The following is a 20,837-nucleotide window of genomic DNA, read 5'->3' as shown; positions in this document are numbered from 1 at the left end:
TTAATTAAAGTATTAATTAAAGAGATACTTGCTTTTTGCCTGGGAATAACTGGCATCAGCAGTTACTCCACAAGAAGAATGTAGAAATCTATTATGAAGGAGATTAATTAGCCCAGTGGTCACATGAACACATCAGTTATCATGTTTTATGTCCCACTATTCTCTCTTGCTATATCTTCACTTCCTAATTTGGAGTCTTAAGATCCCACTGTGAAATTCAGTTCCCATTTTTGCTGCAATCTTATATATATGTATAGTTTCCAAGGCATGGTTATTGCCATCAATATGGTTGTTTGTGTGTGTGTGCATGCACATGCTGGAAATTGAACCCAGGGCCTCTTGCATGCTAAGTGCATACTGTACCAATGAGCTATGCCCTAATGCCAGGGATCAGTATGTTTTATACACCAGTATGTTCTTGTCTCCTGTATTCCAGATATACATTAGTAACTGAGGTCCAAAGATATTCTTCTTGCTACTCTTCTCCTTAGCTGATTTGGGTTTGTTCCCTTTTATGTTTTATCATATTAACATGAATTTGGTTTGGAGAAGACATAATAAATGTATATTCCATTGACCATTTTGAACCAAAAATCAAGGTCATATGTTTGTAGTGAAATTGCAAGGATAATTTTCAAAATATTGTTTGTTTTGGTCTCCTTTAGATGACTCCAGGATTTGGCAAACAATTTACATTTTGACTTCAAAGGAAGGATGTTATTGTTTTGCCAAAGAAGCAATGCTAAAAATATAAGTTAAAAACTACTCTTTGTTTTTCATTGATTCTTTTAATGTGTAAAAACAAAAGACAAAAAAAGACATTCAAGTAATTTGACTACAGGGTTATCATTTAAAATATGTTTGTGAGGTTACTATCTGGAGAGAGTTTTCCTTGGGCTTCTCATACATCTACACAAGTCTTGCTGGGTGTATCAAGTTTGCAAAATCTTGGCTCCTCTTTTGCCCAGGGTATTTCTAATAGTTGTTCTGCAGCTAGTTACCTTTAGAGATGTGGTAGCATCTCACCCACAAACAAACAAACAGGTTTGCTTAGTGCTTACTATTGAAATGGTGGATTTCCCAAACTCAGTTATTTCTCAACTGCAGCACAAATCCACTATGTGCATAACATTCATCTGGGCCCATCACATTGCCCCCTGGGACCTGAAGGCAAGAGAACTGACACATATATGCTGATGCTCATAGTTTTGCTGTGCTGTAAATAATAACAACCCTTTGTCTCTTACCTAAGAAAATCTGGTGTCTTTTGCTTGGCATCCAAGAACCAATAACAGACTAATTTAGCTTGTAAGTAGTGTATAATGAAATCCTCAATGTTTTAGAACCTCTATCACTCTCCTTATTAGATTTAAATTTCCATTAACTTAATTTTTGGCTTTCACAAGTTTCTGGATTCCTGAGCTCAACTTTGATTGGATAAAATATATGTCTTGGGGGGCTGGGGTTGTGGCTAAACGGTAGAGTACTTGCCTAGTTCGAGGCCCTGGGTTTGATCCTCAGCACCACATAAAAATAAATAAAAGGTATTGTGTCCATCTACAACTAAAAATATTTTTTAAAAGCTGTGTGTCTTGGGCTGGGATGTCGCTCAGTTGGGAGTGCTTGCCTAGTATATGGAAGGACCTGTGTCTAATACTCAGTAACACAGAGGGTGGGAAGAGAGAATCTTTTATGGTTGAGAGTAACCGTCAGCACCTTCTCATAGATGTAGTTATATTGGATATGGAGCTTGTTTGTTGTTTCTCTGTTGATTTACAGATTAATATCACAGTAAACAAATTAATGTAAAGTTGGTCCATTTGTATATATCCATATATATTACTGAAGTAGGCAGGTAAAAGTATAATATAAAATTCACTTGCAGAACATAGTCCCCTGGTGCTATAAATAATAATTGGAAATTCTTATACCTAGGGGAGAAAAATGTTTATTAGTATTAATCTTTTTCAATTACTTCAATTTAACTAACAGTTACTGAGCACCTATTCATTCTATATAATGGGACTACAGAGATAAATAAGAAATGATAGTCCAGTAGATGTGAGAGAGATACATACATTATATCTAAATGTGATGAGTATCAGCAGAAATATATCCCAGGGACAGAAGTAGAAGAAAATGATTAACTGTTTAGGTAGAGGGTGATAGGTAGTTTTTCAGAGAGGGTAACATGTGAACTTTGATGGGTGAATAGAAGTCTCACAGGCAAAGAACATAATTGATAAAGGATAATTATGTGCAAACACACACAGAGGCATGAAAAGCAAGACATGTACAGATAATTCAAGAATATTGTCTGAATTGCTCTAAGTTCCCAGGTTTCCTGAATTTTAATCAAATGTTTATTCTGTTGCATTATATAGTTATAAACTCTCAAATAAATATTTAAAGTTACTTCACCTTTTAACCTTTCTGCTTGTTCTTAAAAGCAGTCCCAAGTGTAACACTTTCATTTATTACTAGATTGCTTTTTGCTTCTAAATTGTTCCTTTTTACAACTTTTATAGGTAGAACTAGTTAAAAGAACATTAACTTATGAAATAGTAGCAAGATCAGATTTGAACCTAGATCTCTAAACTGAGAGACAGAATCAACATTTGAAGAGCAGGCTTTACAAAGGAGTTTGAGGGTTAGAAATCATGGAAACCAAGGAATACAAGATTAAAATAAAAGGATGAAATGAAGTCAAATGCTATAGAAAGTTCAGGTAAAATGAGGACTGATTGCTTTCTATAAGTATCCATTTGATTTCACAGGGTTTTCATGGAGTGGTGGTAAAGGTTGGACTGAAGGGCTGGGGATGTGGCTCAAGCGGTAGCATGCTCACCTGGCATGTATGCAGCCCGGGTTTGATCCTCAGCACCACATACAAACAAAGATGTTGTGTCCGCCGAAAACTAAAAAATAAATATTTAAAAAAAAAATCTCTCTCTCCCTTTAAAAAAAAAGGTTGGACTGAAGATTGGTTGGCTAGTGGAGTCAAGATATTCTTTGAAGATGTTTGACTGAAAGGGAAAAAGGGAAGATAGCAGACAGAGTTATGGGAGAAATGAATGGATGGATGAAATCACTTAGAGAAATTATGTCATCACTATTGGAGATCATATACTCTCTTTATAATGATATTTTCTATTCTTAGATATAGGGACTTTACTAATATGAAATTCCAAGATAACTTACAATTTTTTAAAAAATTGCTTTACTGCTTACTGTGGTTTGGATATAGTTGAGTGTGTCCCCAAGAGTTCATGTGTTTGGTCCTCGGTGTTATGGTGGGAGATGGCAGACCTTGGCAGGTCTTAGTAGGGGATTTTTAGGTCGTTGGGAGCATGCCCTTGGAAGAGCCTGTGGGACTCCAGCCTCTTTGACTTTCTGGTTTTGAGATATATTCTTTTCCCACACATGTTCTTGCCATTTTGATGCCCTCTACACTTTGGCCCATGCTAGCGGTGGTTCTGGACTTTGACTTGAACTGTGAGCTTAATAAATCTCAGGTATTTCATTATAGTAACAAAAAATGGACAAATACACTGCTCTACCCATAATATACAGAAGAAATTTATAATAAAACCTGTCTCAGGCACAACTCATCCAGCTGATGTAGAATCATTATGGACATAATTGGTACAAATATGGGCAGACACTGGTGCTGTAATTAATGTCTCAAAACCTTGAGCTGTGTTGTTTTTAGTGATGTGACTTTTTTTTTTTTTAAATGAGGAAATGACTCTTGGTCCAAAACAAAATAAAATACAATCTTTCCTGGCATTTCTTGACCTACTCATGTATATTTTAAAATAGTATAAAAAATTCATGTACTTATGTTAATGTGTGAAAAGGAATTTGGGTGTAGGCTTAAATAATTATAACCAGGTGTTTCATTTATGTGACTGGTTGAAAGTTGAATGAAATGTAGGATACTTTTTCCTTGTGCAGGACTGTCTCAAACATTGCAAGAATTAGGTATTAATAGCCCCATTATACTAATTGTCAGTACCAACCTTCAACAACCACAGATTCCCCCAAAATTTCCAAATTCACAGTTCCCTTTGGGGATGCCTGTATATGCAACGCCAGTGAAGAAAGGGAGACTGAAAAAAAGACAAGACATATTATTGTCCCTGATAAAGTGGAAGATGATGACATTCAGAATAGAATTAGAAAGCTTAGATATAGAGCAGCACACATATTCATATCTATGTGATGTCATATTTCCTATCAATGAGTGATAACCCTGGTTTGAGGATTTTTAGGGCTGGTAAATTATTTCTGTTTTTAATTCTTTAAGTACTCTTCTAACTTGGAGTTCCTAGTCTTCATTTTGAATTCTTGGCTAGTAGGATTATTTATTTAAGTAAAGACTAAAATTTGAACACTATGAAAAATCACTTTTAAAGAGAAACATTACCTTTTTAATTACAAGTCAAAAATGTTGAAAATTCCAGAGAACATGTATCAGTTTCTTATTGCTGCAGCAAGAAATTACCACAAATGTAGTGACTAAAAACAATACAAACTTATTATATTAAGATTCTAGAGATCAGAAGTTAGAAAAGGATCTCAATGGGCTAAAATCGAGGTGTTCGCAGGACTGTGCTCCTTTCTGGAGGATCTAGAGGAAAATCTGTTTCCGGCCTCTGAAGGTAGCCTTGGCTCATGGCCCTTTCCTCTGTTTTCAAAGTCAGTGATGTAGCATCTTCTAATCTCTCTCTAACTCTCCTGCTTCCCTCTTCTGCTCTTAAATCCCCTTGTGATTACAGTGGACCCACCTGACTCTTTCCATGTCAATATTCTTTCTGGCACATAAGGTAACACATTCACAGGTTCTGGAGATTAGGACATGGACATCTTTGGGAAACCATTATTCCATCTGTTCCAAAAAGGAAGTGTATGTAGTATGGGTTGAAATATGGATGCATTAAAACATTTTATTTTGCTCTTATAACTCCTTTTAAATTTTGAAGCAAAACTAAGAATTCTAATTTTCATCAAATTTTAAGTAGCACCATAAATGCAGAGTAGAGATTAGCAAAAGTATTGATGGTAAGGGAGAGAGGCTGGAGCAAACATTTTTGTATACAAGATATAGTTCTAAGCCTGAGTTTTGTTTTCAGATTGAATACTTAATATTTGATTTCATGATTTTTGCCATACCACATTTTTCAGCATTATCAGTGTTGGGGCAAGCTTTATATACTGTGTCAATTCTCTTTCCATTACTATAAAACATACCTAAGATAATCAACTTATAAAGAGAAAATGTTTATGTTGGTTCACAGTTTTAAGAGTTCCAATTCATGATTAGTTGGCACTGTTGTTTTGGGCCTATGGTGAGGCAGCATATCATGATGAAAGTGCTTGGCAGAGCAAAACCACTTACATTAGAAGTAGGTAGAAAGGAGGGGAAAAAGGAAGGGGCTGGAGTTTCACAATCCCCTTCAGGTATATGACCCCCAAAACATAATGACCTCATTGTAGGCCCTACCTCTCAATGGCTTTACCACTTCTCAGTAGTGCTGCCCTGGGGACCAAGCTTTTAACACATAGGCCTTTAGAAAGCATTCAAGATCCAAACTAGAGCTTATCCCATACTTTGCTATTTCCTGCTAGGATTTTCAGATATTTTTGGAATTTAGCATCTATTCATTTTTTAAAATTAAAAAATTAACATGAATTCATGCTTTTTAAAAAAGTCAAAAAATACATAAAAATATATAAGGTGAAAAGTTAAAAGCTGGGGCTGAGGATATAGGTCAGCATTTGCCTAGCATGTGTAAGGCCCTGGGTTCAATCCCCAGCACATACACACACACACACACACACACAAAATAAATAAAAAATTAAAAAATTAAAAAAGCTAAAGCTTACCCTATCTCATCTTATTCCTTTCTTCATAGTAAAGCATAGTTAATAGTTTGTTCATTCCATAAACAATTTCCTAGAATAGCATCACTTTGACTTTTTACTTACATAAACAACATCATAGTAATTATACAGTTCCAATATTCTTTGTACTACATCTTCCTGTCTCTATACTACATGTATAGTAATTTCTAGTTGAGTGCCCATAGATATTAAGGTAATAGAGTGAGAGCTGGGTTCTAATTCCAGTTTTGATTCTGGATACGCCTTTAGACAATAGTTTTTTGGTACTCATTTTACCCAATTTAAAAAGTAAATGGAAATAATGATACTTACTTCACTGAGTTGTTATGATTATAGAATTTGTGAATATTACTTAAGACAAATGCATATATATATATATATATATATATATATATATATATAATCTAGAGGGGCCCAGCAGTATAATAGCCATTTAATGGCATCTTCTCAATTTTATACTCTTTTTTACTGCTTATATAATTATTATTTCATGCTGATGAATCATTTACACTACTATCAAAATGTGAATCATTCCAGATGGGAGATCTAATTGAATACACTACTATAAACATTCAAACATATCTCTTTTTTTTTTGTTGCTTCTATTGAATTATTTTCTTAAGATAAAATATCTGTCAAAGCCTGTGCAATTATCTGGGGCTTTTGCCCAGTACTGTTTTCCAAAAGGATTATACCAGTTTTCAATATCTTTATCAAGGAATTATTCAAACCTTCTTGGCAGAATTTAGAAAAAATTTGCTACCTCAGTAGTCATAACATGGATATGTTAATATCTATTTTAATTCATACTTTATTACATCCTTCCAAGCATATTTATTCAAATGTTTGCTGTTATTTGCTCTTTTTCATTTATTCTACAGATTCTTAGTTTATTTAGCATATGGCTGTGTCCCTATTCTAGAGACTGGGATATAGCAGTAAATAAAACTGACAAAAATCCCCTTATGGGAATGATTGTGTATACAGATCTATTAAAACTATAGTTTTGTGCTGGGGTTGCAGCTCAGTGGTAAAGCGCATGCCTCATATGTGTGAGGCACTGGAGTTTGATTCTCAGCACTGCATATAAATAAATAAGTAAAATAAAGATCCATCAACAACTAAAAAATATTTTAAAAAATCTATAGTCTCTTAGGTACTATATCAACTAGGGCTTTTCAAACTAGCTTAAGCAAACTTTGAGAGTATTTGACCTTTCATTTGTAGAGGATGGGTAGAAGTAGGCACAGCCATGTCAACATTATCTTCCTGGGGAAGCAATTTACTCGAAGATTTAAATAAGAAAGTGAATTAGTAAGATCTTTTTAAAAAATTTCTTTGGCTGTGCTTGAGATAGAACCCAGGCCCTCATGCACATTAAGCAGGAGCTCTACCACTGATACATATATAAAAATGTCAATATATTTATCATAGAGTAGAAAAAAAATTTTTATATGAGTTCTTTAAAGGTAAAACAGTTTTCAAAGAAATTTCCAACACTTGCCTTTAGCACCTGTTTCCCTTTGATAATCAGTTCTCTCTATGCCTTGAAGGTAAGATCAGTGGGAAGTCTTGAAAGTCATTAATAGACTAGTCAAAACCAATTCTTAGTTGAGTAAAAGTAAGAAAGAATGTCCCTTAATGCATTTTCAAGTTTTGGTGATTACAAATAAAGTCACCATAAACGTTTTCAAAGTGTCTGAACCATTTGCATTCCTATTAGCAATGCATGAAAGTTATATTTGTTTCAGCAAATTTCATATTCACCAATACTTATATAGTCAGTTTCTTATTCTAAAATATATGTATCTCATTGTGGTTTTAATTTGCATTTTTCTCATGATTTAATGAGGTGAAATATATTTTCATGTGCTTGTCACTTATATATCCTCTTTGGTGAAGTATTTGTTTAAGTCTTTTGCCTACTTTTCAGTTGCTTCTCTTTTCTCATGCTTGAGGTTTTTTTTTTTTTTTTGGTACCTGGGATGAACTCAGGGGCCCTCTGAGTTGCTTAGCACTTCACTTTTGCTGAGGCTGGCTTTGAACTCCTCATCCTCCTGCCTCAGCCTCCCAAGCCACTGGGAATACAGGTGAGCACCACCCTGCTTGGCTCATGCTTGAGTTTTGAGAGTTCTTTATATACTCTGAATAAAACCTTTAAGTATGTGTCATGTTACAGAAAACCCCAATTCATAAATGAGACATTTGAGAATGTTTAGTTAGGTGACTATGAACTACTTCCACTGTCTTGAGTTTTATAACTGATTTAAATGATTTTTCAACGTTTATGTGAGAAATTGTTTTCTCTATCTGTAAAATGAGGGGAATTTTTACTGTCAAATCAAAAATACTTGCCTGAAAGCTCGATAAAGGTATTCTGTATTAAAAAAAAAAAAAAATGACTAGCCCAAAACACAGCAGAGGCTCTGCTTTCGGTTAGAATGTAAGCAGAGAAATGTACCACCCAGGAATAAACATGAAAACACTGAATCCAAATGACATTTGGAATCTAATGAAATTTAGAAACTGATTTCTAAATTAGTTTAAGTAACTCAGCAACCCTGTATGGAAAGAATTGAAAGAAAATCTGCTTTACCTTCCCATAATATATACCTTGAAAAAAAAGGAACTATAGAAAAGATCTGTGTTTGACAGTGAAGCATGCAAGCTCCTTTTAATTAATATTTGCACCTGCATCTCTGATTTGCAAAAGATGTGTAAATTTCAAAATAGAAAAATGTCAAGTTTGTTACAATATGAACATGTGGTTCAGTGCTCTATGCAGTAGAGCATGTTGCCTTGCAAATTTGGATTCTTAACTGGTTCTGATCGTTACTATAGTTAATCTACTTGAACTGAGCAATTCTTAGTTTAAACTGGACCTAAAATCTCTAGTAGCTGCAACTGCTTGAAGCTCCTCTGGTACAGTACGCCCTTCCTCCCGACTCTCATGCAAAAGGTCACCTTCTAAGACTGACTAATGTACTCATTTGTGTGGGCAAAATTTCCAGTCCACTCCTATCTTCCTGAATAGTTCTCCAGGCTCAGAACTCCTCCACCGCACAAATCAGTTATTTCCTGCAGAGCTAGGTACAGGATTAACCACCTCGGGGACCAGCAGCAGGCATGGATCATTTCCTTTTCCCGCTACAAAGCACGTCTCCAGCTAAAAATGTTTTTCATTTGTCACATTTCTGTTAATTCTTGAGGAAAATAAGTTATAGTTCGTTTCCTGCCACAGAATCTTCCCCTGTTTCATAGCTATGATGTCTGGGTAAAAATAGCTCACATTTTTTGCTTAAAAAATAACGGCTGGGGCTGGGGTTGTGGCTCAGTGGTAGAGTGCTCACCTAGCCATGTGAGGCAGAAGTTCGATCCTCAGCACCACATAAAAATAAACAAAAATAATAGCAGACGGAGTTTAAAAATAAAAAATAACGACTGCGCAAATTTTATAGTTAGATTTGTTTCAAATACGAAGACCGCGCCTCCTAACTAGTAAGGCGGGATATACCCAAGGAGTGAGGGACTGTGGTGGAGAGAAGCCTGCAGAGACGTCCGCTTGTCAGGCCCAGGGTCCGCCCAAACCCCAAGGGCAAGGTCCGCCTCACCCCGGGAAGTTTGGGGCGGCGGGATCAGTCCAGCTGCCGCTTCCGGACCTGCTTCTCTGAGAGCGCAAGAACTCGCTTTCCCAGCAGGCCCCGCGCGGGCCCGGCGACCTGCCTCCTCGTGGTGCGGCTTTCGGCGCGTTCCGGGTCCTGTCACAGCGCAGCCCGCGAGCCCCGCCTGCGGCCCTTCCCCCTGGCTCCACGCTCCTTCCCCGACTCCCGCTAGTTCCAGTCCCAGCTTCCAGCTCCCCAACCCCGCCCTCAGTCGCGCGCGCGCTCCCCGCCCCGCCCCCGCCCCCCCGCGTGCAGCCGTCACAGCCAATGAGGTTTAGGGCCGCGTGCGCAGATTCAAACGGCGGCTCTTGAGGGAGGCTGGGCGCGAGATTCGGCGGTGCGGACAAAACCCTGCAGGAGGCTGCGAGCGCTGCAGAGCTGCTCTCTGCGGGGAGAGGGCGGGGGTCGGCGCCCGCGGCGGAGCCGCGCCTGGACCGCAGCGAGGAGGCTGAGAAGCGGCGGGAGGGGCCAGCGGAGGGCGGGAGCGCGCCTCCTGACATGTTGGGGGCATCCCTGACCGGGCCGGGCCGGGGCTAGGAGCGGCGCCCGGGTCGGGGGCGGGTCGCGGTCCGCCCCTCTGTCCCTCCGTCCTGTCCTGCCGAGGACCTGCGTTCCGCACTCGGCCGCCTCGGGGAAAGAGCGAGGGAAGAGGCGGGAGGGTCGGGGAGAAGGAGCATTCTCCTGAGGCTGGAGGAGGCTGACCTGCGTCCCCGCCCAGCCCGCGCCTATGCGGTACTTGAAGGATGGCGAAGAGGTCGCGCAGGTGGGTGACATCCCTTTCGCCCAGGCCTATCGGCACAGTCTCCGTTCCGATTCTCTTTCTTTTCTGGTTGTCCCCACACCAGACCCTCCCCAGTCGGAGCAGAGGTTTTCCTTTTCGCTGCCATACGGCGTATTCATCCCCGTTGGCTGAAGCGCAGCCGCGACGTGTGGGACTAGTGTGTTTAAGACGCAGAGAAAGTAACAAATACTCAGGTTGCTCCTTTGAGTTGATTGTTCCCATAGCGCACGTCTAGATTCCTAATCTCTCACATTCACTTCTTGGAGGGAGGTTTCTTCCCAGGTAAGTCTGTGCACTCTTGGGGAATACTCTACGCAGGTAAAGTGGTTGTGTCCTGCCTGGATGACTTGAAAATGGGGTTCTCTTTTCTGAATTACAGTGCCAGTCAAAACAGGAAATCCGTGACAAACCAGGGCGGGCATCCCTCTGCCAACTTTGCTACCTTGAAAGGTTATGGAAAATCCTCTGAGGAATAGCTGAGGAAAGAGTCTTTTTGATCTTTTCTGTTATTACCATTCTCATGTTCTGAGCATTATGTATATATTCTTAATATCGTCTGCTGGGAGATGTCACACTGTTACTACCAGGAGCTTGGTCTTAAAACAATGTGTTTTATACACTTAATATCTTGAGTGTCCATGTTTGATTCTTACTTTACCTAGGTGTTGCACAGAGGTGTAGGGCACATCTTTTTTTTTTTTTTTTTTGGGGGGGGGGCGGTTGAAACATGTGCTAGACTGAATGTATGCATTTAAGTCTTATTTATATACTAAGAAGTAGTTACTCCTGAATTGGAGTAATCCCTGAAATCAGAAAAATCTGAAGTGCCTTTTCAGTATTATAAATAAACCTGAAAAAATGTTTGGCAGAATTCCCAAATATTGTTATTTATTTATATCCAAAGACTCAGTCTTTAGTCTAGAGTTGTATTTCCTGAAATTTAGTACCAGGAATCATTTATAGAAGATTTGAGTTAAAATTGGCAATAACTACACAAATTCTTTGTTTTATTAATATATTGAGCATCTGCTGTAAGATGGTTCTGCAGAAATCAGCACGAAATATGTTATTATTAGCTTATTATTTATACTGCAACTGCAGTATAAGACAAACCCTTGAGGTGGAACAAATGTGAGTACACACACACACCCCTAATCCCTTTATAAAGAGCTTCTCAACCATGGCACTATTGACATTTTGGATTGAATGATTTTTTGTAGTGGTATGTTCAGCAGCATCCTTGTCCTCTGGTCAATAGAAGCCAAAAATGCCCCACTTCTCACAGCCATGACAATCAAAAGTGCCTCTGGACATTGCCAAATGTCTTTTTTTTTTTTTTTTGATGGTGGGGGAAGGTAAAATCATTAGGTTAGAACTACTAGTCCAGAAATTCAAGAACTCAATTAAGCTTTCCATCTTCAGGAGATAGACAAATTGACAACTCCTATAATTATGTTTGTGGAAATACTGGCTTAAGCCTTTTGAATTTTTGAATCTAAAAAATATTTAAAAATAACTTTATTATGCAAAGTGAAAGTGAACATGCCAATTACAGAAATTTATTTGTAGATGATGTGTATCATTATCTACTTAACATTGATATTAATCTTATTTGAAACAGTTTCTTGTCTAATTCTGTTATCAGCATTTAGCTAAAGTTATAGACATGTTTGAATGTCAAAACCCTCTCCTTCCAGTTGGTTTTCTGTCTTTTCTTCATTTCATAGTTGTGTATGCTCCATAATAGTATACCAGAAGGGAGAAATTATTTAATGATATCTTGTCTGTATAAATTATTTTCTTTTATTGATAGTACTGTAAGCTTGAGATCTAATCATTGATTGTATTGTTGGCTTTTATTCCTTCTCAGCTGTATAATTTAATTGAAACATTATAGAATGATTTATATGGTTATATGTCTGGGATAATTAAGCATGCTGAAATGAAACTACACCCCCCTGGGGAGTATACAGGTAGAGGATGCAGTGAGAAATTATCATCTCTGAATGGTGCATTTCTTGGGTCTTTATAGTTGTGTGAGTTTCATGCTGTAAACTGTATTTCTTATATATGTAATATGATTCTGTGTCTTAGAAGATAATGGAATGTGAAATGTTTTGAAGAAGAAATAATCTGTTCATCAAAGTCCACTCTTTTGGCTAAGAATCTTTTAATATATATGAATTCAATGTATAGTAGAAAGAGAAGGAAATCAGTTATTTCAAGTTGTACTTTCAGATCTCCAGTATATAACCATTTAAGAATTTGAATGAAAACTATACTTTGTTGTGTAAAAGTTTTTGCACAAGTATAGGCATAAATCCTATAATATACTTTTTCTGTGTGATCTGAAAAAAACACCTAAAAGTAGAAAACCAAATGATACCTCAAGTGTGAAACAGCTGAAGAATGTTGGCTCTTTTGATCTTTTGTAATAGCTGTAGAATCTGTCATTGAAATTTACATAAAGGAAAAGGCTTGTTTAGTATTGAGACTTAAAATAGTTTTAGATCTCACTGGGGGTTTTTATGACATAATTTACAGGCAACACTAAAATTGGGGTATCTATTATTGACTTATCTATTATTTACTTGATTTTTAAGAATATTTCTGCAATAATTTTAGTTTTTAAAAACTAGTTCTACCATTAAAAATAAACTTTAAGAAAATTATGCAAGGGAGCTACTAAGGAATGAAATTAACCAAATCATGTTATGAACATATGTATTTATAATAACAAAGCCCACTATTATGTATAATTATAATATACCAATAAAAAGTATATAAATTTAAAAGATCATTTTTGTAATCCCAACTACTTGGGAGGCTGAAGCAGGAGGATTGTGACTTCAAAGCCAGCTTGGGTAATGTAGTGAGAACCTGTCTAAAAACACACCAACCTACAAAGCCTATTCACTAGTAATGTATTATGGTATTTATATTTGAAATGATAAATGAGTATACTAAACTGAAAAGGTGAAAGCCAGCATTTACTTTGCAAGATTTTATTTTTCATTGGTTGTGCATAGCAGTTTTTTTATGTTATTTGTAGTTAATATGTGGGGGTAAAATTTTAACAAAATATGGGAAATGATTTTTTAATCAGGTGTGCATTAACTGGAGATATTGCTTTGGGAAAACAGATAAACTTTGCCCTCCATTTTTATCTTTTAATATAGGGAATATGGATTTTATGGTCTATAAGGTGGCCCTTGCTTAAATGTAAAATCTATTTTGACAGTCTTTTGTAATAATTTTTTTCTCATTTAGGGCAGTGCATACTCTAAAAGAATCAAATAGAAATGTTCTTTTGTTTATGGATTGCTAGGCAGAACATTCTTTAGCATTTTAGTTAGTTAATTGTTAATTGTCAAAATTTATGTGGGGTCAAATTTGTCTTACTATAATGTTACTTTGCACAGTCCAGATTTGGAAATAAATATTCATGTATGCAGTACATCACATTAACCACTGGGTGGCCTAATTTCACTTTTAAAATCAACCTGGTAAAATTTTATTCCTTGAATGCAGTGGACTTAAAAGTAAATGCTCAGTTACCATTTCACCAAAAAGTATAATAAAGATATATTTTTTGCTTATGATAAAGATTTCAGACCTGAGGCAGTTTGTGATTAAAAATGTGATTGAGGGGCTGGGTTGTAGCTCAGTGGTAAAGTGTTTGCCTAGCATGCATTAGGCATTGGGTTCCATCTTTAGCACTACATAAAAATAAACAAAATAAAGGCATTCTGTCCATCTACAACTACAAAAAAAGTTTTTTAAAAAATGTGATCGAGTTGAAGCAAATTTACTACAGCAGATTCTATGGAACTACTGATATTTCTCTAATTTCAGACCATTAGTTACTTTTTCAATAAAAATAAATTTTGAAAAATTTTCAAATTCTTCCTTTGGCTACCTCATTTTACTGTTTTTTTTTTTTTAAATTTGTGTGTGTATGTATGTGGTATAATTGTTGTCCTTTAAAATCAAACTTCTCCCAAATGTTTTATCTTAATATCATCAACTGAGGATAGTTTGTGTATTATTTCATGGGTAAAGACATGACTATACATCCTATTTGCTTACATCTTCTAAGATGTAAAGTTATGCTTAATCATTTTCCTGGCTTGATGTGTTGTAGAATTTTTAATGCTTCTTTTTGCTGTTTCATAATTACCTTGATCACTTTGTTCATTCATAATTTACAAAACTATTTTCATATGAATATAGTAGTTGGTTATATATTAGGCATTTATAGAATAAATATTTTCTTCAACTTAAAAAAATGGAAACTGGCAAAATAATTCAGGAAACCAGGTCTTAGACTGGAGAAATATTTTGCTCTGTGACTGGAGAAATAATTGACCTTCTTTTGCTATCTTGATTAATCCCATTAGCCTAGAAATGGTTCATTTATTTAATTACATAGTAGGCAGCTCAATTTCATTGAATTATATTACCAAAACCTATTACTACAGTACAGAAATGCCAAAAGATGGCATAACAAATAGAAAAATAGAGCAGATATGTTTTGATAATTTCTAACTCTTATTGAGCAATGAGACTGTTTCATTTTTAAATGAATGTTGGTAAGGTTATTTGCAGAGATTTTCATTTTTTTCTTGGTATATTATAGGCTTTCTTGGGCATCTTCCTATTGTTGTTAATGATGACACATTTTGGGGATCTTCTGTCACTCTTCTTTGAAAGTTATATTCTTTTCAATAATCATTTAGTATGTATAGAAATGGGTATGGTCCAATGGTAGAGTGCTTGCCTACCTTGCTCAAGGCCCTGAGTTCAATCCCAGCTTCACCGCCCCCCACACTCATGCACAATAATAACTTGATGCCAAAACTAAGAAGTAGGTCAGTTAGACTCTAGGAAAGTCCCAGTGGTAGAGAGGTGATTCTAAGAATTCTAATTTAATGTTCCCTCACACTCACCGACTCAAAAAACCCAGCTTCCTGACACTGAATGGGCTATATATATATATATATATATATATATATATAGCTCATTGTCTGAAACTTTTGACCATGTTGAATGTAAAATGTATAAATGAAACCTTATGTAAATGTAAAAATTTCTTACAAAGTATGTGGTTAAAAAATATGGGGCTGAATTTTAAAGTTAAAATGAACAAGTTTTTAGGAATATTACTCCTTGATCACTGGTCTTTTTGACCAAAGTAACATTTTTGAACACATAGCCTTATGACATTTTGATAAGAACTTTAAGGTGGATTTTGTACAGATTAGATGTGATATAGATGCTTTTGTGAATATTCAAGACTATGTGGTCAAATTCCCAAATTAAAAATTGTTTTGACTTAGAAATAACCTATTTTTTAAAAAAACACTCAAGTACTCTGTTATGGAAGCTATTTGGATGTGAGGGGAGGGAGGGACAGGAGAACCTGTGACTAGCATGCCTGAGGGTTGTTTGGGGTGTAAGAAAGTGGTAATATTATTGGCATTTCTAGGGAAGATTAGGCAGCATAGGAGACACCCTCAAAGAACTCCTTCTGTACTGAATTTTTAAAAATGTTTGTTTCAGCAGGTTCTGCTTCTTAAAATTCTACCACTTGGAGGTGAATTTGGATTCTGAGAGTCCATTTTAACAAATGGGAATGCCTTCCACCTCCTCCTAGAGGTATTTTAATTTTTTTTTTAAATTTTTCTTTCTCATATCCCCTTTGAAATCACACCTGTATTGAGAAAGATGAAAATTTTGGTTGGGTTTGAAGGGAATGAGATAATTTTGGAATATGATATAGCACTTGAGGAAGGTGGAAGGATAGGAAGGATTGCTCATTAATCTTACAAATATTTGAATGGCAGGTACTGAGCTTGGTCGTCAGAGGTGAGCATGGTAAACATGGCCTCTGTACTCTTGAGTTTACTGTTGGTTGAGGAGGTTGTGAGAAACATTAATGGAAGAAAGAGTAGATGCTCTGAGTAAACAATATTATGGAGCTTTATCTGATTTAGTAGCTTAGAATTTATGAAGTCATTGGACCCTGAAGCACATCCAAATTAAGTTTGCTCTTGGGTAATGAGGTGACATTTCTGACAGTTGAAGATGGCTGCCAGTAGCAGGTATTTCCTTTAATTAACCGTGTGTTTTTGTTTTGTGCATAGTTAAACAAACAACCATGGAAGGAAGGACTGGCAGATTATTGTTAGAAGAAAGATTGGCTTCAGGGAAGAACACTGGAAAATTAAAGTGTTTTGAAATACAGAAATAGATAAAAAGAATCATAAATAAGAAAATAGGGGATCTTAATGTTTTCCCTGTTCAGATGTGAACAATTTTGATCCTTATCATGTTAAAGAAAAAGAATCAGGGAGAAGGGGTAGGCTATGGAAAGTTACTGGAGAGTAAAATTGGTCAAATAATGTTACATGCCTGTACCAATGCACTGCAATGAAACTCCCACCATTCTATATTATTAATTGCACAACCAACAACAAAAAGTTTTGTTCCTATGGAATTTGAAAAGTCAGAGGAAATTAAAAGTTCCTGCAAAGATCTGTAAACAATTTACATTAAATCTAGGCCTTTATATTTCAATTTTGTAAGACTGAATGTAATATATTTAGATACTAGGCACTCACATGTTCTTAACTATATTACAGTAAGGTTAGACAAATCTTCAAACTCTTGCTGTTTGAAATCAGAATGAATTTTTGGAAAAGAGTTAAATCTAGTAAAGCAAAAATAATTTTGAGTTCTGTTAGGTAATCAGATTATGAACATCATATAGGGCCACTTTTCTGTGTCAAGTGTTGAATGAGGTGTTCAATATATTTTCTCATTTAATTTTATCCCTAAAGCAACACTGGATTTATATGCATTTTGCAAATAAGTTTACTAAATTCTTGAGAGGTTAGTATGGTCTGGGTTACAGAAAAGTTAGAACTAAAGCCTTGTTCTGATTTCAAAATGCACTTGAGGTTTGTCTTTAGTATCTTCCAGCTGCCTAGTACTCTTTCCTGTGTTTCCAGTTTGTTATAGAAAATGGTTAAGTAATGGACTTAGAGATCAGCCATACCATATTCAGTGGACAGTTGTTAATAAGTTAACTTTTCTAACTCAAAATTTTATGTTCTGTGAAATGTCAATGATAATAATATTTCCTTTTTCTGGTTGTTGTAGTTTTAAGAGAGCCTCATGGGCTACCACAATGTCTGGTATTTAAAGTTTTAAATAAACCTTAGCTTTATTCAGTCCTCTGGATACTCCTTTAACTTAGTTTATTATAGAAGCTTGCCCTCTCTTTTTTGGCTTTATTCCTTAAAATTCCTTTTTTTCCCCCACTTCATAAAAACTCAGATTCTGACTTTGGACTCTTCTTCACTATGTTAATTTTCCGTGGGACATCTCATGGCCTCAACTGTTCTTTGTATCTTGCCAATTGCCAGTCTGTGTCTCTACTCTAGATCTTGTATCTGAACAGAAGAACCATGTGCTCATTGCCTTTTAGATCTGCTCTACCCAATAGTAAAAGATGAAAAAATTTACATGATCTGAAGAGACACCAGAATATTGTTTGACCCAATAGGATAGGTATTGGCAACATGTGGCTGTTGAGCAATTGTAACTGAATTACAGTGTACTATAACTACAAAATACCAGATTTTGAAGACTTCAGTTAGCGAAAAGAATGTAATATTTCATTTATAATTTCTATTTTGATTATGTGTTGAAATGATTATGCTCTTGATATACTGGGATAGATAATATTTATTAAAATTAATTGCAACCATTTCTCTTTAAAAAAAATATGGGTACTAGAATATTACATATGTGGCTTGCATTATATTTCTTTTGGGTAGTTATTTTCTAGATGTATCCCCCTGTGTATTTCTCAAGTACCTTGAAAACACCTAATCTAAACTATAGTTACTTTCTCTCCCTCCTCCCAAAGTCGTATTTCTCCTACCTCTGTTCCCTTCCTTAGAAAATAGTTCTAGTTATATTCTCAAAGTGATAAATTTTGTTATCTTTGATTCCTCCTCCTTTCATGTCCCTCATAGCCCTAAGTTTCAAAAGTCTTTTATTTCTACATTTTAAATATTTGTCAGTTTCATGTACTTCTTTCCATTTACTATGGTATCTGGATTGGTCACTTTTGTGGATTCTGAATTTTTGACACATTTACCTCTCTTTTGCTCAAGAACATAAAGTAGAATTCTTCTCTACTTTTTAATAGTACTTTTATGATTTTCATTTTAAAAATGTAAATATTTGTTTAATCTAAATTAATTTTATTGTAAAATAGGACTCTAGTTTTTAAAAATGACTGCCCAGTATTTTGATACCATTTATTGAAAAGTCTGTCTTTATCGCATTGATTTGAAATGTTGCTGTTATAGCTTACTGAATTTTATATGGATTTTCTTTTTTGAATGTTCTCCTCTGTTACATTTATGTGTATCTCTATTCATGTGCCAGTACCATTTTGTTTTATACTTATTGTTTCTCTACAGTATATTTTTACATATTAGGTAATGCTAATTCTCTTACTATTAATTTTTAGACCTTTCCTTTCTGTATAAGTAATAGAATCAGGGGCTGGTGTTGTAGCTCGGCGGTAGAACACTTGCCTAGCATGTGTGAGGCATTGGATTTGATCCTCAGCATGACACATAAATAAATAAAATAAAGGCCCATTGACAACTAAAATATATATATTAAAAATAATAATAGTTTGTTTAATGCCTCACCAAAGTCTATTGGTATTTTCATTTATTTTAAATTTATAAATTAATTCAGGGAGAATGGACAATCTATAATTCTGTTATCCAAGTACATGGTCTAGATATTTTTCATTTGTTCCATTTTCTGTTTCATAAGAGTGCTTACCCTTTATCATACATTGATTTTATACATTAAGATTATTTCTAGATGTTTAGTCCTTTTGTCATTGATATTAGTAATGGATCACTTCTTCCATTGTGTCTTTGAACTGGCTTTGGTTTGTATTTTACCATTCCCATTTGTCAGATGTAATAATTTCTTGCTTGGGTTATTATGAATATTACTAATTGGTGTTCCTTCTATTTCACCACAGTTGTGTCATTAATTTTTTTTCTAAAACACAAGATATTTGTTTTTTCTTCCCCATTGAAGCCATTTAGAGAATAAAGATCAAATAAAGAATAAAGGCCATCTTCTTAGAATGACATATAAAATTATGATTTGGCTCTTGGTGATATATACAGCCTTATCTATTTGGTGTCAGTAAGAATTGTAGCTCTTCCCCATTGTATGACTTAACTTTTTATACTTTAAATAATCTCATTGGGTGTATATTATTTAGTCTGAGTGGCTTCTTCATTCATACCTTCATATACAGGTTCAATGATTGAATTCACTAATTTAAATAAAATTCCTTATTTTAAAAATTGTGTGGTTTTTTTTTAATAGTGAGGATGAGGATGATGACCTTCAGTATGCTGATCATGATTATGAAGTACCACAACAAAAAGGATTGAAAAAACTCTGGAACAGAGTAAAATGGACGAGAGATGAGGTAGTTATCTGGCGAGATTTCTTAATTTTGTACTTATATGTATGATAAATTAATACTATTGTAGTTATGGAAGATATTTAAAAACAAATGGAAAAGTTGTCCATAACTTGCACATTCTTTTTCTTCTGTCAGAGACATGAATAACTTACTGATATTGGGGCTGACAGAAATAGTATGGAGGAACTTTTATGATAGTGGCTTTAGTCCTATAAATGGTCACTAGCTATGACTTGACAGAATGGAGAGTTGCCTGTGTTCAAAGGTTTAGGAAAAGGATGGGGGAAAGCTTTCTAATTTTTAAATCTGTTTTAATAGGATGATAAGTTGAAGAAATTGGTGGAACAACATGGAACAGATGATTGGACGCTAATTGCTAGTCATCTTCAAGTAAGTGAAGTGTTAAATTATATATCTAACATGACTGATTTAGGACATTAGGTTATGTTTGCTATTTTTAAAAAATGTGTCTACATATTTTATACTTAGGTTTCCTTTCTAAAAATATCCTTATTTTTCTGGTCTGCTTGTAGTTGGTTGCTAATGGCTTAGAGAGTCTGATTTTGTAGTACAGGTTGAGCATCCCTAATCCAAAAATCAGAAATCCAATTTCTTTAAAATCTAAAACTTTTTTGAGTGCCAACATGACACCATAAGTAGAAAAATTTTCACACCTGATGTCATGTAATAGGTCACAATAAAAATGCAGGTACACTAAAAATATTATGTAAAATTTTCTTCTAGTTATGTATAGAAGGTATGTATGAAACATATGTGATTTTGTGTTTAGATTTGAGTCCCATTGCAAGATGTCTCATTATGTATAAGCAAATATTCCAAACAAACAAAAAACCCTAAAGTACTTCTGGTCTCAAGCATTGTAGATAAGGGATACTCAACCTATAAAGATTTGTTCATGGACCAAAAGACTACCAATATAAAACAA

The 20,837-nt window shown here is 35.3% G+C and overlaps 1 protein-coding gene across 2 annotated transcripts in view; it reads left to right on the top strand.

Annotated features, from left to right (window-relative positions):
- The first annotated feature begins 10,243 nt into the window (after nt 1-10,243).
- Nucleotides 10,244-20,837, top strand: part of Mybl1 (MYB proto-oncogene like 1) — a 37,890-nt gene continuing 27,296 nt past the window's right edge. For both annotated transcript variants that reach the window (XM_027932905.2, XM_027932904.2), the window contains exons 1-3: nt 10,244-10,332; nt 19,789-19,894; nt 20,210-20,281. In XM_027932905.2, the coding sequence (XP_027788706.1) occupies nt 10,313-10,332; nt 19,789-19,894; nt 20,210-20,281 (198 nt within the window). In that variant the 5' untranslated portion in view covers nt 10,244-10,312. The remainder of the gene's footprint in view (nt 10,333-19,788; nt 19,895-20,209; nt 20,282-20,837) is intronic.

This window comes from Marmota flaviventris, chromosome 15 (assembly GCF_047511675.1).
Source record: "Marmota flaviventris isolate mMarFla1 chromosome 15, mMarFla1.hap1, whole genome shotgun sequence".
Classification (NCBI taxonomy): Eukaryota; Metazoa; Chordata; class Mammalia; order Rodentia; family Sciuridae; genus Marmota; species Marmota flaviventris.
This window is presented reverse-complemented; position numbering and strand designations above follow the sequence as displayed.